Below are 17,182 nucleotides of genomic sequence, written 5' to 3' on the forward strand. Positions count from 1 at the left end.
CACCTGCACCTCTCCGCCTGTTCTGCTCACGCTGCCTGCCCTGCTACCGTTGTCCTCGAAGCTGCTGGGAGGGGAGCGCACGCCACCCGGCAGTCTGTCCCCGGTTCTAAAATTACCGACAAAAAGCAGCGCTAACAGCTATCCCAGGAACGGCAGCGGCAACCTCTGTTTCTCTGGGAGCCTCCCAGCAGCGAGGGGTCTGCCAGACTGCTCCGCAGAGCAGGAGCGCTGCAGCCAAAGCGGGGCGCTCTGCTCCCACCAAGAGCCTGCCGGAGGGAACCCCCTGGCCCAGGGACGTGCAACGAGTTAAGGCATCACCCGAGGGAGACAGGCTGGGGGGTCTGTAAGTCACACAGCTCTCGGGTATCCCCAGGCCCATTGCCCCCTTTCTACACAACAAACGTGATCACGGTGCTAAGGATGTCAAGAAGGCACCCGGGGCAAGAAACCTTTGGGAGCTTTGTCAGACATCGTGTAATCACGGCCACAGCAGTCATGTCACTGGGCTCCACCTATCTCACAACTGTGCAGTTAACGCGGGGACAAGAAAACAAGATGCCCCAGCTGCAGCCTGCTGTGCAGGTCTTGGGAACCAGAGAGGGCAATGAGAGGCAGCGAGCCCTTAAACACAAATCAGTGCCTTGGTGATCTTGCACGAGAAGCGTAAGGGTGTAAGATCCATGCAGAAAAGCATCATCAAGTAAAAATTGGAAGCGTGGCACGTGCCACGGGCAGAGTCTTTACATACCAGCTCTAGTGCTCCGTGCCTGCAGTCAGATCCAGAAGCAGGACACTATCTCCCACGACATTGAGCACACTCACGCAGAAGCCAGCCCATGAAGTGTGGGGACAGGCGCAGCTGACCAGCAGCTCAGGGAAGGCAGCTGGTCCCCATGCAACGCGCTGTCCTGCCGGCTGAGAGCAGGACTGCAGGTAATTCACGAGGCTCGTGGCCTCGCGAGCTCCAGGGCTGGGTCCGTCAGCTTCTGCAGCCCTGTAGCAGAGGTGCAGCAGTGTTGTTCGGCTCAACCTTGTGCTGTTGGCCCGCTGCTCTTCTTTTGTGCTGAGGGATTTCCACAGACCTGCGTACAGTTCTCTGAAGTGATCTGCTGCCTCCGGGTACCCATGAACAAAACACACAGCCCAGCTGCAGTCCTGAGCTCGCTGCAAGGTAAGCCTCACTTCAGGAACATAATGGTCAAGAGATCAACGCTTAGCCTACCTTCTTAGAATTGGATGTCAAGGAGCTTTTGCTGTAAAGAGTCTCCCAAGAAACAAAGTAAATTGTTCTGTCCTTTTAAAAATGGAAAGTGCTTTGGAAGAGTGATATATTATTTGCCTGGCTGAGTTTTCTCTCCATCTCCGTCAAAGCTTGAAGAGTACTGGCACTTCTGCCTTCTCAAGCAGAGCTCAGTGTAACTGGACCACATCTAATGCCTGCACAATGCAAATGAAGATTGAAACGGTTGTTTCCTTTGATGTGACTAAATGCTCAAAAGGGATATTTTCCCTTAGATTCTCATGAGAGTGGAACTTGTTTAAAAAGACCTGTTGGTTTTCTGTTTTTGTCAAGGACTGAAGCCATTCCTGAGCTAAGGCAGAAGATGAGTGTCGTAGGATGGGTCTCTTCTAAGACAGAAGAAAGGAAAATTCCTTTTTCATATTTTCAGCAACTGTTAATCTCATGGAGCGTGAAAGGCACATTGATACAAAGGCTCTGGAATGGCACGCTCGCCCCTGACAGCCCAGTATACTTCGTACTAGCAATGCACACAAATATTAATGCATTGATAGGATCAGCTAGAGTAATTGTTTCCATGTTCAAGATATCCTGGCAGGATACAGTTGCCAGGTTGGCAAAGAGCTATCATTTTCTTGAGTTCTAGGCAATGTCTCTCTCCTTGGATATTCTTCTGAGGTGTTACACATGCTCGGCAGAGATGGGAGGTAGTTATACAGTTGGTGCTCCTCACAGTTTGCATTAGGACAAAAAAAGGAATATCGGATTAAAGTAGGTACCCCTCTACAGTTGAGAGCTTCCTGATGCAAGTATCAGACCTTTGGGTGACATCTTATGAAGACTGAGAGCTATCCCACTTGAACTCATCCCCTGCTATAAGACTCTCACAAGATAGAGCTGTGCCCTGGTAGATTCCATCAGGTGTACCTGTGTGTAACACACAGAGCATGCTGCTGCTTTGACCTATAAACAAGACTGAGGTTTTTAAACTGGTCGCATGCTATGAGTAGATACTTCTCCTACTGGCTTTTTTTTTTTTTTTTAAAAAAAACACACATTTGATAAGCAAAACCAGGGGTAACATTCTATCTAAATGGAATACCAAACTGAAAAGACTGTCCAGAAGACATTCCTTGTGGTAGCACTGAGCAGTGGTGAATCCTGCTTTACTGGTACAGCGATCTGTTTCCCGAGGATGAAAGCTACTCATGTAGCCCGGTTACATTTGGAGACCTAAGCAAGCGTGTAAGGAGCAGTTTCAGCATACATTTATTTCTGGCAGGTCCCAGCATGCGATGCCAAGTAATTCCTGGCCTACTCTAGCACCTGTACAGCGCTCCACACAGAGCAGCAGGTGCCAATGTCTACCCCCTGTGGAGAGACCTGACTTGCTATCCTTTTCAGCGAGAGATGGGTGACTCCGTGAGTCAAGCAGCACAGTCTGCAGTACTTCCAGCCTGCTAATCCTGTCCAGCTGTCTCTTCCAACCCCGCTTATCTCCAGGCACGTCCAGTCTCCTGCCCAAGATTAACATCAGACTGGTACTGGGAAGGGGCATGAGCCTCCCCTTGGATATTCAGACAAGATTACATAGTGAAAAGGAGTTGAGAGAGAAGTAGAGCTAATACATATCTTAATTTAAAAGATTGTCACTTTGGTACCAAACACAACAACGACAGACAGCCACTCGCACTCTGCTTTGCAGATGCCAGTGCTTGTGGCTGCAACACAAGCAGGAACCCAGGATACTCCCAAGCACACGGGTAACAACTGTTGCCACAAATAGTCTTTCACTTATTTTCAGGGAGGCCAGCACGAACATTTATTTCGGTCAGAGCCCTCGCTGCATTGTTCACTTACATACTCTTGAGAACAAATAACCATAAGGTACTCCACATGGGGTTAGACCTTGAGATCACCCAGAAACATAATTAAATGCAAAATCAGCTACATGTGTGCACAAGTGTCCACCTCTTCCCTCTCTCCAAAGCTAAAGTAGTTCCTTATGTGCTTCTATGGCTCATTAGAGTAATGAGGTCCATGTGGTCTGATTGACAAGGTTGTTTAGGACACCAGCTGCCTTCTCTCAGCCATTACAAATCTGGGGAAGGAAGAACGTCCACTTCACTAATTTATAATAGCTCCACTTCTAGAAACTAATGCAACCTACCCTGGCTCTAGGGTAGAGTGCAACTGCTCCTAAAGACTTTACAAAGAACCTGTCTGGCTTTCTAGATCCTTCCTGGTCTGTAAAGACAATAAGAACTTGTACAGGTAAAAATGAATCAGGCATTTTTAAGGAGTTCTTGAAGTAGTGGTTGAACTCTGCTATGTATGGCTAAGGAACTGTTTTTCTTTCTCAGTATAAGCTTTTACACCAGAAGGAGAAAAAGTAATAAACTGAATCTTAGATACCTGAAATTATGTAATTTTAACATTAGCATATAGCTTATTACAATGTGTTCCATGTAATATTACGTAATATTACTGATGCAGTTTGAATATCAATTTTCAAACATACCAGCAAGTCACAAATATTTTCATTTAACTCCTTGAGCAATCGAGTAAGAAAGAAGCCGTCTCTAAGTATGGCTGGTATCTTTCAAGCTCCCCAGCTCCCCACTCTTTTGAAAAAAATAAAATCAACGATCTTAACACTACAAGGTGCTGACCCACAAAAGATTCTGTTCATGTATGGTACAGGATAAACTGACTCGGTCTTACTCGTCCATGGGCACAAACACACAGTTACCTCCAGCAGATAAGCAGCAAGAATGTAGATGTGCTAGGCGTTTTTGCAGTCTCAATCAAGAATAATTTTTAATGGTATACTGATAAAAGCTGCTGCTATTCTGATTTTGTTTATTCTGTTTAAGAGGGAGGTAAAATACAAAGAAGTTCCTTAAAAAAAATCTTCATTGTCATTTCATAGCAGATGTGGGTACGGCTTGGTTAATTGAGTTAATGTGATGATTTGGCATGCATAGTTATATGCAGAAGTAAAACTGTAAAGAATATATTCAAATACCCTGTTATGGATATTCAGCAAATTATATGTCCACAGTTGCTATGGCAAGCATCAAAAGGAAACAATTCAGACAGTTATAATAACTATAATGACAATGTTGGAACCCCATTTCTTTTGAATTGTTTGCACAAAGTTGCTCCATGATTTAGAAGCAAGGAACACTAAGTGTCCTTACAAAAAAAATTCTTAAAAGTGTGAATAGAGATGTTTTAATTTCTGTCGTCGTGAGGCTTTTAAATGTTTTTGCTTTTTCCTCTCTCCACCTACAGTAGCAAAAGCTGGTTTTTCCTAGGGAAAAAAAAATTTAACCAAGTCAACACGTTAGCATAAATCCAATGCTACGTCACTGTATTTGAAGCACAACTGCCAGTTGGCTAATGGAAATTTATACCAGACTAAATCGAAACACAATGCCAGAGCCTAAGCCACTTTAATGGACCTTGGAGGAAAGATGCTTTTGCTGGGCAAAGCCTCATTAAGTTTTTGTAGATATTTAAGCCAGCAGTCCTAACACTAAATATTGTATTCACCTGTCTAACCAAAAACAACAGCAAAAATGCTTTTTTCCTCTACAATGGCACTGAGTCCAGGGGAAAATTAAGCGTCCAACAGGGCAATTTGCAAGGCTGGAGCCCCATTTATTCTGGTACGACTTCAAACAGCTTCAGAAGTGACTTACATGGGTGCCAACCTTGAGCATTTTGCTGCTGCCAGCAATGCCAGGGAAGAATGTCTGCCGTGCCACGTGCTGAGGCACGCTGCTGCTACAAGCCCAGTTGTGTCTTCCTCTGTTGTCCTTGGAGCTTCATTTCTCCACTAGAACAGGGCAGATTCTGTTGTCACTTTGCTGCGCTACAGACGCCCTAAGCACCCTGGTAGCGCTAAGAAAGTAACTGTTTTGCTGTAATATACACTCGTAAACCAGTTAGAGGAGAAAAAAACTAAAATATGAGGTAAATTAAGGCTTCCAACTAAGGGGATTTACCAGCAAGTCACCATAAAATTCAGATAATTTATTTTTTCAATTCTGCTGCAACTTTCTCCAGTTCTTCTGGACTAGCTATTAGAAATTATGTCTCAAAGATTAAAGAAAATGTCTATTGACCATTATATCAAATCCTAATTTTAGCCAGAAAAAAAGAAAAGAATAATTAGGCTGTGATTTACTCTGGTAGTCAACTTACATTAACAATTTTTCCCCGTTTATGTAATTCTGGCAAAATCAAATAATATATACAATGCTCATAAATGCCGGGCTAGATTTAATAAAGACAATTTCCTACAGTATATTCAGAACATTTCTCTTTGATTTCTGTTATAATAAGACAATCAAGTTATTTAGTTTAAGGGAGAAATATGACTGTCATCCATGGTGGCTTCAGTTATAATTTTAGGGCAGTCTTCACGAAGGTGCACGGAAGCATTATTTATTTATTTATTTATTTTAAAGCTATCAGCATCCTGGAACAAGCTGTATGCACTGGCTGCTACCGTTTGGGAACGTTTTTCCTGCCACATCTAAAACCCTCTCCCCTGCAAACCAGCATGGGAGCAGCTTCTTATTGCCTAAGAAGCAAGACTAAAGAGTAAATCCTACAATCAGTATAGCAACAGTATCCTGCATTTTGCTGGGACACAACTGGCAGTGAATAAACAGACTCTGGCTTGGGACTGGCCAGGAAGTGCTGCTAGACAAATGTGGCAGCGTCAGCTAATTGTTCAAACTCTTGGCTGGGATTCAGAAATCCATGCAGTAACCAATATTACTAGAGGAAAAGGACAGGACATTTTCCACAGTTCATATTTTATCTTCAACATGTACCAGATGCTGTAATCTTCAAGTTAATTCGCTATCAGATCCTAGTAGCAGCTGAAGCAAATATAATGAGAAAGTATGTTTAAGTCTAAGATCCCTAAAGGTATGTTCCTAAATTTCTGTTCCTACTTTTAAACAAATACCTTTTCCAGGATACTTAACTCCTCGGAAATTGGACTGCTGCCTGTATTAACTGAATAAAAACGGATTTAGGACCCAAACTTTAGTCACCAAGGTATGAAAACGTCAGCCTCAGGCACTGAAAACAGACAAATGAGTAATGGAAGATGACAAACAAAAGAACTGAAGAAAGAAAACTGATGATGGGAGCAGAGGCAGAAGGTGTTCAAAGCCACGTAGATTCAGGAACTGAAAGCCGGAGGGGAAGTCAAATTTAACTGAGTCAGTCTGCTCCCAGGAAACTTCTGATGGCAGCGCTGCCCTTTGCCCAAAAAACTGTCCTGGAGTTACCAAACAAGTCTCCATTCACACACAACGCCCTTAATAATATGCTTTAACATTTGGTTAGGCCCAAAGTGGTCAGGCAGTTGGACCTGGTTATCCTTGCAGATCCCTTCCAACTGAACTATTCCATTCTAACACGGAAACATCAACAGACAACAACTCAAGGTTTTCAGTTAAAAAGCATTATTGCTGAAATCTTTATCTCAAATCTTCAAGAGACTCAACCAAGACTGGGATTCTGCCATGCTGTAAATCCACAATGAGAAGGAACTTCCAATTATAATAAATGTTTATTTATGAATCGATCATTATTTATGAATAGCTAAACCAAATGGAAGCATAATTCCAGTATCACAAACTAGAATCAATTGCGATCTGCTTACAGTGGTACTATGGCAGTGCAGCTCTTCAAATTATCTCTTGGGTGCCTGTCCAGTACCTCATTACACAAAATCTTTCTTCTCTGTCATTAAGAATATGACATAGTTCCTCTAAAGAAAAATGATTTAGTATTTTCTCATTAGTTTTACCTATAGAGCAGAGTTTTCATTCTAGATTTGACTAAATCCTGTCTTTATCATTAAAACAGTTCTTTCCAATATGACTGATGAGAGTTACAAGGAATGTGAAATATATACAAGCAGTACTCAGAAGATGTAGGAATAACTAGTCCTTACTTAGATTGTTTCATTTGTGAGTTCTTGATTTTGCTCTGAACCACCTCCCTTGGTAGCAGAGTGAAAATTAAGATGTAAAGGACTAAAGAATGCAGAAGAACCCTATTATTCAACAACAATACAATTTGCTGCCGATTTTCAGTTGCTAAGACAGGTACGTCAATTACCTAAAGAATCCAGAGCGTTAAATACGAAGTATTTCAGCCTTGGACAGCGCGAAGGTAAAAACGAGGAACGTGAACCTGTCAGAACTGCAGAACTGTAAGCAAGGACAGAATATCCCTACACAGATTACTGTTTTTATTGAACTATAAATTGAAATAAGATCCTTATGAAGTGTCACTTTCAGCGTTAAGTGAAATGCATTATTTTTTGGCAGCATCAGTCTATATTTATCTGAAGGGCTATTTGTCGGGAAATTAATGCACAGTATCTCCCAAAAATACAAGTTAGCATAACCTCATCTGAATGTTTACATGAAGTACATGAACTTTTCTTCATCCCCGCTTACTTCCATGAAAAGCTTGACATGCACGTTTTACAAGTTGCTCCAATTAACCACAACACTTTCATTCTCATTGTGCTGAAAAGACCAACACTGAGCAACACTAATCCTTGGGTAGTGCCATAGATACATACTGCCAGCTCACCTAGAGTAACCACAAAACGAAGCTTAAAATAACTTCCACTGATTCCTTAGAAGGGGAGACAGGTTCAAAATTAGCAAGAGCTCCTAAACAAAAGGATTATGCATAAAATTACTTTTTGAACTGGTAACAGAACTATTAATATTAGAATTAGCTTTTATACTTGGAATGACATCTTTCAACTTCCATCTTTAATTAAAAGGTAGAACCCGTGACCGAGTGCTGCACAATTTAAACTTCCTGCTTTAAAAATAAGGAACTTTGGAATAATATTAAAACTAGAAAGTTCATCTTTCTGTATGATAGCTAAGTGATCAAAATCAACTGAAAATACAAAAACTAAACACATCTTAGTCACGGTGATTAGTATAGTATTAATGAAATTGGGTAGTCACCTGGATCACAATCCTGAAGGGCACATTTCTGAAACGGATCTGCAAGTCTCCTTATGAATTTACGTACAGCCCAAGGACTGCAGTTACTTCTGCTGCATTCAGCATTAAACCCTTACGGTTAAGGTCAAAATCTGGGGGATGGAATCATGCTCTTAACCTCAAGTGTCCACCACAACCCAAACACGGGTGTTTCACATGAACAATACAAAGGCATAACCATCAGCATGCAGTGGTTATTTGGAAATCATCTAAGCACACTGCATAAGGTGGAAGGCCTGCTGGAAGCACCAAGTACAAGACTATTAAGCCACTTTACCACCACAGACTTCAAGATGGACTGAGAAGGACGTGCTGAGCTCTCCTTCCTTTGCTGAGTCTGCAGCTGAACACTACCTGCTCTGTGCTCGAGCTCTGCCAGTGCTGTGGGCTGTGTGTCATGCAGACAAGCATCATGTCTCTCTGATTTTAAGAACTGATGTAATTTTACCCCAACTCTTTACCTTGGTGTCAAGGCAGACAACATATTGGACTTTTTACATGACGCAAGCCCTAAAAGGCATAAAAGAAAGGTTATGCTGCTGTATAGACCAAAAGCATTTAATTAATCCCAACATGTTCAATTCTTTGGGAAAACACGGCACAGCAGAATCTGATCCTTATTGAACTAGACTCTCGGAGTCGCTGTACCTCAGTGACAGCTTTTCCTCCACAGATATTCAGAGGGGCCACATAGGTACTTCCACTAAAAATATGTTTTCTATGGGCAATGGTGATTAAGAAATGCTGAGAATACAGTTCCTCCTTCACCAACAACAGCTGGTGTGATAGCATTTCAAGAAATATGTCCAAGATCATCAGTTGGAGTTCTTAACATTTTCCTGCTTGTGCACTAATTCTACGAAAGCCCTTATTTACTAAACTATTACAAACAACTCATTAGCCACACCAATGCTGTAAAGCAAGTAGGGCATGAGGGGTAGGTATCCACCACCTACCACAGGAAAAGCTGCATTATCTGTCTGTAAAAATGCCTCATTTATTTTCTGCCAGTCAGTTACCAGCTTTTATCCTAGGAGTAGCATCTTCAGTTAGGATGAGTACGGATGGAGGCAGACAAATAACGTTGCAGATATTAATATACTCAGTGATCTCACAGAATCAAAATTTCAACTTAAAATGTTTTCAGCAGTGATACAGATAGCTGACTTGCACAAAGGGTGCTTGTATGGTTCATAGCAAGTTAGTCAAAAGTAGAAGATTGTCTATGGTTCATTTGAGGAATTAATCTCTATTAGTCAAACGTATCTATAGTTTCTAAGAGGAAAATCCCACGCAAAAGCAAAGAACCCACACAAAAACAAAAATCCACGGAGCCCCGCTTTTTAGTAATAACTCTAGTAACAGCCACTGATATGTAAGTCCTTACTAGAAGGCACTGATGGGCCCATGGAATACTCTATTCCGAACTGAGTATTTCAAAGATGGAGGAATTCTACCTGCTCCTCCTCCAACCGTCTTGTCTTTGACATTGATGGCGAGGTCTTCAAATACAATGACTAAGAGATTTTGTCTGACAAACCACTTACAGAAGAGGAACGATACTGAACTTTAAGATCAAAGTATGAGCGAGTCACGTTCCTTTCTTGTGTGCTTGCAAGACATAGGCTAAACATTAACGTAGTATTAGGCACTTGGAAAAGCTCCACCTGCATTTGAGTAAAAGAATTTGCATCAAGTGGTAAGGCAAGGCCACGCAACCCTGAATTGCTGGATGCAATTCTCTCTTAGATAAGTGCCCTCCTGTACTAGCTTGGGAGCTTTGTCTATCAGACCATGTCACCTGAATGACTAACAGCACACTAACTCCCACTGCTGTGATCTCTCTTCAACTCCAGCAAGCTAAGCGTTAGCAGGAGAGTAAGCAAAATAGAATACATATTTCCCAGTGCTCTCCTGCAATTGAAAACCTGAATGCTGACAAGACTGAGGGGAAAAAAAAACACACAGGCTAGTCTAGGAGGCAACTGTCTATCTTCAGGGTCATATAAAATACCATGTGCTGGAAAAAAGAAGCAGCAGCAAGGAATTGGCAGCATCAGAGGCATAATGCCCGCAGAAGCGATTATTCTGATGCCAAATCTGGTCCTATCTGAGCTTTCCAGCCACTGCTGAGTTGACAGCACGTGCAGCAAGGCCAGAGCTGGCAGAGATGATGCTGAACACAGCTAGAGGCCACTAGACACCTTAAAGCAACAGTGCCAAGCATCTTCCTTGGGCTAAAGTTTAATGGCATGGATAGTGAAATTACCTGCATAGAGTGCTCTTTGTCAGAGCCACAGTGAGAACAGCGAGAAACAACTCCCCGTGCCCTGTTTTTCCCATTGCCATAGACTGCTCCCATGCAGGGCTCGTGGGGGGTGATGTGGTCCACAACCGAGCCATGCTGGATGGACTCCAGGGGCCAGGACAGTGAGCAGGAGGAAAAGGGAACAGCCAGAAATCACGGCCCTGGGGAACCAGCACAACCGTACGGACACAGCTCCTTGCCAACACCAAGCACACTCCAGGTTTAGCAGGCTCGTGGTGAAGAGTTTCAGATCTCAGAGAGCGTAGCAGATTTACATCACAGTTTATACACACAGCCTAATAACATACCGACAGCCTTAACATACACGTGCAGAAGAAGGAACAGAGCTATCAGATCTGCCAAAATATGGATTGACAACAACAGCAATTTGCCAGTTCGCATTGTAAGTATGCCTGAATTTTCAACTCTGAAGTTAAATTAAAAATTAGATCATGTATTTTAACTATATGATACCTTATGCGTGTTATGACCATTTTAAAAGATAACATGTACTTCATATATTCTTTATACAGCATTTCAAACATGGGTTACATTTCCCAAACTGCATAGGACAAAATAGCACATTTTCACTAAATGAACTGAAACTGGTATTGTTCCTCCCCTGTGACACCACATTGGCTAAACATAACAAGGATTTTAGCACTTCCTGCAGCATCCAGAGCATCTCCTTATCATGACAAAAATGGGAAGTATTTTAACTAAATAGAAGGAAAAATAAACCACCATGCTGAGCCCAAATAACATTCTCATTGACACAGCAGAAGACTTCTCAGAGAATTGCTCTGGTAGAGGTAAGTTGGTGACTGACTTTGGAGAGGGAAGAGCTGGTAAAGAATACAGGCTTTCCGCTTCCAGCTACAATCACAGCTCAAAATCCAGAGCACTATGAGTGGAAAATGGTATCTAAGTAATTCCTGCGTTTTTTATCTTCAAAGTATAAAAGGCAGGCTTTCTATCAAGCTCTACACGTTCTGAAAACAACTTCCTGCAGATGAAAGCAATGCCCTAACACCAAGCTCTGTCCCCATGCCAGGTTCTCAACACACTTGGCTGAAATGATCCAAAGGTACTGAAAGCACTGGTTTAAGCTACGCTGCTGCAGGAAACTCACTCTAATGGGAAACAACAACGTGTCAGAGGACAACAAAAAAACATCTCCCTTGCCAGACACCCGGTGTGCATATGGAATTATTGGATTTTTCAAAAGATTTCCTAGCAATACGAAGCTTGAAGAAATAATATCTGACACTGTCAAAACTGCACTAAAGATCTTCAAGAAAGGCTGTGTGTGATGTTCAAAAGCCTTAATCCTGCGCTGCACAATGCTCTGTGACAGGCCATGTCTTGACTGGAAACAGCTTAAACACACAAAAATTACAACTGGCACCAACACAAACTATAGCAAATTCCTCCTTGATTTTTATTTTGAAGAAATTTCCAGCAGAATAGGTCTGTTATTTATATATCAAGCATTCACACGTCATTCTGCTGCTTGTACTTTGAAGATCTTCTGCTTGCCACAGAAATGCCCTTCTGTCCCATGTACTTGCTGCCAGGAAGAGCTGAGAGGCAGGGGACAACAAACATAATTGCTACAAACCGGGAATGTTTTCAATGAAAATGTTTGCATTTGACTTTTTGAGGGATTCGAGTCAGTCTTCCGCAAACAAGAATGAAAATATCTCAGGGAGAGCTACACTACTAACGAAGATTTTCTTGCTTCCTGTCAGCTGTTTCAGCCATTTCTGCTGCCGTTAGACGAATGTAACCAAGGCCTTTCTACTGCACGTCTCTGTGCAGGTGTGATTAAAGCTGCTTCTTACTTCCCAAAGTTCCTAAGTGGACTACCATGCCTCAGTCACAGAGAGTGTTCCTCAGAATGAAAGAACCAATAAGTGATTCCCTCCGGCATCTCAACAGCATTAACACAAAATGCAGTAAAATACATGAGAGAAACAGAAAGTTATTTAGTCCTCATGGAGGCAACTTGTTTGCAATGCATTTTGAACATTTTAACTGTATGTATCTGCCCAGGCTGAAGTCATAAGCTGGTACAGCCAATCCCTGCACTCAACTGCCACGTTAGGAGAACAGCACTAATGGATGCAAATTAACTGGTTGAGTTCATCTCATTTCTTTGTTCTTATCATAAAATATTGCAGCAGACAACCTAGGATGATTGCTAGACTAGTTTTGTAGCGTCAGCTGCAGGTCAGGGTGAGACAGGTGCTGGATCTGCAAGCGCGTGCATGCAGGGACACATACGCAAGTGTGACAGAGGCTTGTCGGTACAGAACAACACAGCTTTGGGGAAGGCCTGAGCATATAAAAAGTAGGTCAGGAGTGAGAGGTGTCACTAAGACTTTCTGCAAAACTGAGGAAGAGGAGAGAATTCAGAAAATTCAGTTACAATTTGAAGGGATGTGTCATTGCCTCGTGGGGGAAGGTAACACATGGCTCCAAAATGCACTCAATTAGCTGTTCCTTTTACCTTTTTGTTCTACCCAGCATTTCTTCAAGAGCACTGTCATCTCTGGCTTTGGCATCCTACTCATCATCTACGAATTCATGTTGCCGTTTCCTTCCTGAAAGGAAAAAGTCCCATCGTCAGTCATTTGCTACACACAGGAAAGGACAAATTTGACAGTGTTTTTGCCACTGTTTGAGTTTAAAGATCACTGGTCCTTGAGCAAATAGTACTGCAAGTTACGTTCTCAGCTACAGTGCCATTCATTCAAAATTCTTTGATCAGTCTGTGTTGACTCTAGAAACTTACCCCAAATTTACCTGTAAGCAGCTGAAAAGCAGCATCTCAGACCTGCCTGGAAGGAAGGAACAGGGCAATGACTCACCCAGAGTAAAAAAAAACCTCCCAGAAACAAGAGAAACTGGTGCCAAGCAAATGTCTTTATTTTATAATATTCTGAAAGTGTTAATTTACATGAAACAGAAGCAATACAACACTGAGAAAACACACTTATTGTTAGGAAAGTCTCCATTTCAAATCACACGAGCCAAATTAAAAATAAAACTAAACACAAGTGTACAAAGAGGAGACAAAAAAATCAATTTTCTCAAAGAGATAACATGAGGGACTCCCTCAGGGGTTGGCAAATTCTGGAAGAGAGAAAGAGATTATATTTTATGGGAAGAGATTCAATAACCATTCTTTTCCCATAAAGCTAGTGATGGAGGATTGTCACTGCTCCGTAGACACACTGTGCACATTTCAGGACAACAGCAACAGAAAATCAATAGCATCTTTTATACGTGAAAAGACATTATCTCTATGGACTCCTAATACTAACAAATGGGACCAAAGCAGACCTTTACTAAAATTTAGTAGTCGCCATTAATCTAACTGATAAGAGAGAGGTACAATGCCAGTCTAGATCTTCAAACGTTTTGTATATTTTGTGTGTGATTTTTGTTTTGAGTTTTTTTTTTTTTTTTAAAGAAATAACTCTGAATGAAGCTTCACCCTTCACTGAAGCCAAAGAGCCCCCAGATCACACTACATTAAAAGTCTAACAATGTTGAACCCTGCCTCTGTTACACGAAATCCCCACTGGCATACATTTCCTCTCTGGCTGATGGCTGTAATCAGTAGGAGCTTTATCAGGTGGTAATTTGACAGCTTTGACAAACTCAGCTCAATTTATGGCATCTTCTAGATCTCCCCTGCACTGACCTAAGATAGAACTGAAGTTAATATTAGCAAAACCACTTTGTGGGGGGGCAATTTTCCAGTGATGACTACATGATTCTTGTTACTAAGAAAACCTGCTAACCAAGGCCTCCTAACCTGCACTCGTCACTCTTACAAGAGTGAGGAAGATGGTTCCCCACCCAGCCCACCAACTTAGATAAAACATTCACTAGATGGAAGGTCACCACTTGTATCTCTGGCTCTAAAGCAGCAGAAGCGAATCAGTTCTCCTGGAAGACCCCGATCCTTGTAGCCAAGTCATGAGCATCCCAGAGAAACTTGTGTGGATGTTTCCCTTAGCTTAAAAAAAAAATTTAGCTCCAATAACAATTTCCCATACAGGCACATTCAAGGTTCACTGCCCTCTTTTTCTCCATGCAGGACTGTTCATTGGTGTCCAAGCTCAGAAACATGGGGACTTCAAACACCCTTCAAACACTTGCACACAGACCACACAAGTCCTCGTGAAGGACCTTCCTGAAGACCTTTTTGAGCGCCTGGCTTTACCACTACTTACCCAGAACAAACACCTAACCCTGGCTTACGACCTTAAGCTAAGAACAGCAATGCTCAGCATCATACCTTTCTAGGTACAGGCTCAATCTCTTCTGAACAAAGTGCATACCTTATAGGCAGAAAATAAACTATCTAGGATATTAAAGCTTGGAGGGGGTGGATAACAATGAGCGTTCCTTTAATTTGAATGGTCTGATCTAAAAAGGAACCAAAGCAATTATGTCTGAGGGAGGAAGGTACCAATAGATTGTGACCTTTGGAAAATGCAAGAACCGTATCAAGAAACTAGTAAGGTTACTCACGATTTACAAAAGGAACATGCTAAACACACTGGAGCAGAAGCCACAGCATCACATATCTGATAGCACACAGGCTTGCTAAATCCAGGATCCGATTTCTGGGATCTGCTGCTCTCATCACAAAGACTGCATCCCACATGGCACCACAACGCCTTCTTATGCAGTGTCAGGAACCTACAAGTAGCACCATGGGCAAGGGAAACACAGCACCCTGAGCCAGAACTTGGCACAAATAAGCACAAATAAGTACTTATTTTTTCTGCAAAATTGCTTTTTTGCTATAGAAGTAACTTTTCCTCTGCTGTAATTCAAGGTTTTAAAGAGCTCTCTCCACATGCTTAGAAAGCACAGTTCATATTTAGCTCGCTAAAGTCATCTTTCTCTCTCCCTATATGTCCCTGCCAAGATGTGACATCTGTGGACCATTCCCAAATAATTCTCCTGAATCATCTGTGATGCATGCAAAACAGTGGCCAGAGCTGGCAACGAGCAGCTGTGTCTTTTAGGAAAATGTTAGATCAATCTGGTAAGGGGCAAGTCTCCCAGTAACTTTGCCACTAACATCCCTAAGGACTGCACAACTCCCAGATCACGTTAGAAAAAGAGCGCAGCTATGACAGGACCAAAATCCATGGGAAAGAGGATGTTGCCATGGCGATTTACATCCTCAGAACTCGAGTCTTCTTTGTATTTTCGCATAGACTCAACTTCTAAACCACGTGGAAAAAAAAGAATCTACCAGGTGGGTTCATTCAGGAAAAGCATGCTGCCAGGTGACTCCCCTGCAGAACCGACGCGTTTCAACATGGCTTCTGAGAAAGTGAGCTTTTGCAGACCTTGTTCTAAGCGCTGTGTCTCAGCCACCCTGAGCGCTGAGGAACTTCTGTAACACGATCAATGCTTCCTTGCTAACTACCTTAGCTCAGAAGAACTTGTTAAATATCTGAGCAGAACTTTGAAATGGGAAAACAGTTTTAGCTTCATGCTAGCCTGTACTGGTGTTAATAAGAGGCCTTCCAAAAGCTCCTCAAGCAGGGAAGGGCTCTAGAGTCACTCCAGGATCACACAAGCATCAAATACAGCCGTGGGCAGCACCCCACCAAGAGCAGCAAAGGTCCCACGCTTTTTCCCGGCCACCCCATCACGCCGGAGACGCCAACAAACGCCAACGCTGCCCACGGCGATGCCGTACAGGGAGACGCGGCGTACGGGACCCCCAGACGCCCTGCCCAACGCAGCGCTCTGCTCCCCGGGCTCGGGGGTCGCTGCCCTCTTCCACCTCGCTGCCGGTAACACCGCGCGGGTGCCCCCCGGCGGCTGGCCCGGCACCGAAGCTCTCGGCTCCCGGGAGGGCGGCGCGGCACGGCACGGCACGGGGCTGCTCGCCCCGCCGCCAGCCGTGGCAGCCCCACGGGCCCGAGAGGAGCCGCCGCGGACCGGCACCGAGACAGCGGCGGGGAGAGCTGCCGGCTGCCCGCCCCGTCCCAGCCGCCCGGCGCTGCGCAGCCGCCTCCCACCTCTCGCTCCCCTCAGCGCCCCGGGCGAGCGCAGGACCCGGCCCCACGGCGCGGCGCTGCTCGGACACCGGCCGGCCCCGCGCGCCGCGGATGGACGGGATGAGGCGCCGGGGCCGCCGAGCCAGCCGCGGGGCCGGGCGAAGGCGGCGGCGGAGCGGCCCCGCGGCGGTCTCGCAGCCGCCGGCCCCTCGGGGACCGCGGTCCCGGGAGCGGGCCGACAGCGGCAGCGCCGCGCGGGCACGGGGCCGGCTGCTGAGGGGAGCGGGCCCGGCCCGCGGCACCGGGGGGACGGAGCGAGCGCGGGGGGAGACGCCTCATGGGCAGGGCAGCGCCGCCCGCCCCGCGGGGCCGGGGCCAAGACCAGCCCGCGCCGCGCCGAGCACTCACCGCGGAGCCCTCGCCCGCCGCCGCCCGCCGCGCCTCACGGCTCCCCGGGGCGGGGCCTGGCCGCGCCTGCGCACTCGGCCCGGCCGCCCGCCGCCCCCGGGCGCACGCGCGGGCACGG

At 44.4% G+C, this 17,182-nt stretch overlaps 1 protein-coding gene across 1 annotated transcript in view; it reads right to left on the reverse strand.

The window, feature by feature from the left end:
* CAMTA1 (calmodulin binding transcription activator 1) overlaps positions 1–17,143 on the reverse strand; it is a 376,374-nt gene extending 359,231 nt beyond the window's left edge. Inside the window, exons 1-2 of the mRNA XM_050714866.1 lie at positions 17,065–17,143; positions 13,128–13,221 (exon numbers count right to left, since the gene is read on the reverse strand). Of these exons, the coding sequence (XP_050570823.1) occupies positions 13,128–13,194 (67 nt within the window). The 5' untranslated portion in view covers positions 13,195–13,221; positions 17,065–17,143. The remainder of the gene's footprint in view (positions 1–13,127; positions 13,222–17,064) is intronic.
* Between the last annotated feature and the right edge of the window lie 39 nt (positions 17,144–17,182).

Source organism: Cygnus atratus, chromosome 21, assembly GCF_013377495.2.
Source record: "Cygnus atratus isolate AKBS03 ecotype Queensland, Australia chromosome 21, CAtr_DNAZoo_HiC_assembly, whole genome shotgun sequence".
Taxonomy (NCBI): Eukaryota; Metazoa; Chordata; class Aves; order Anseriformes; family Anatidae; genus Cygnus; species Cygnus atratus.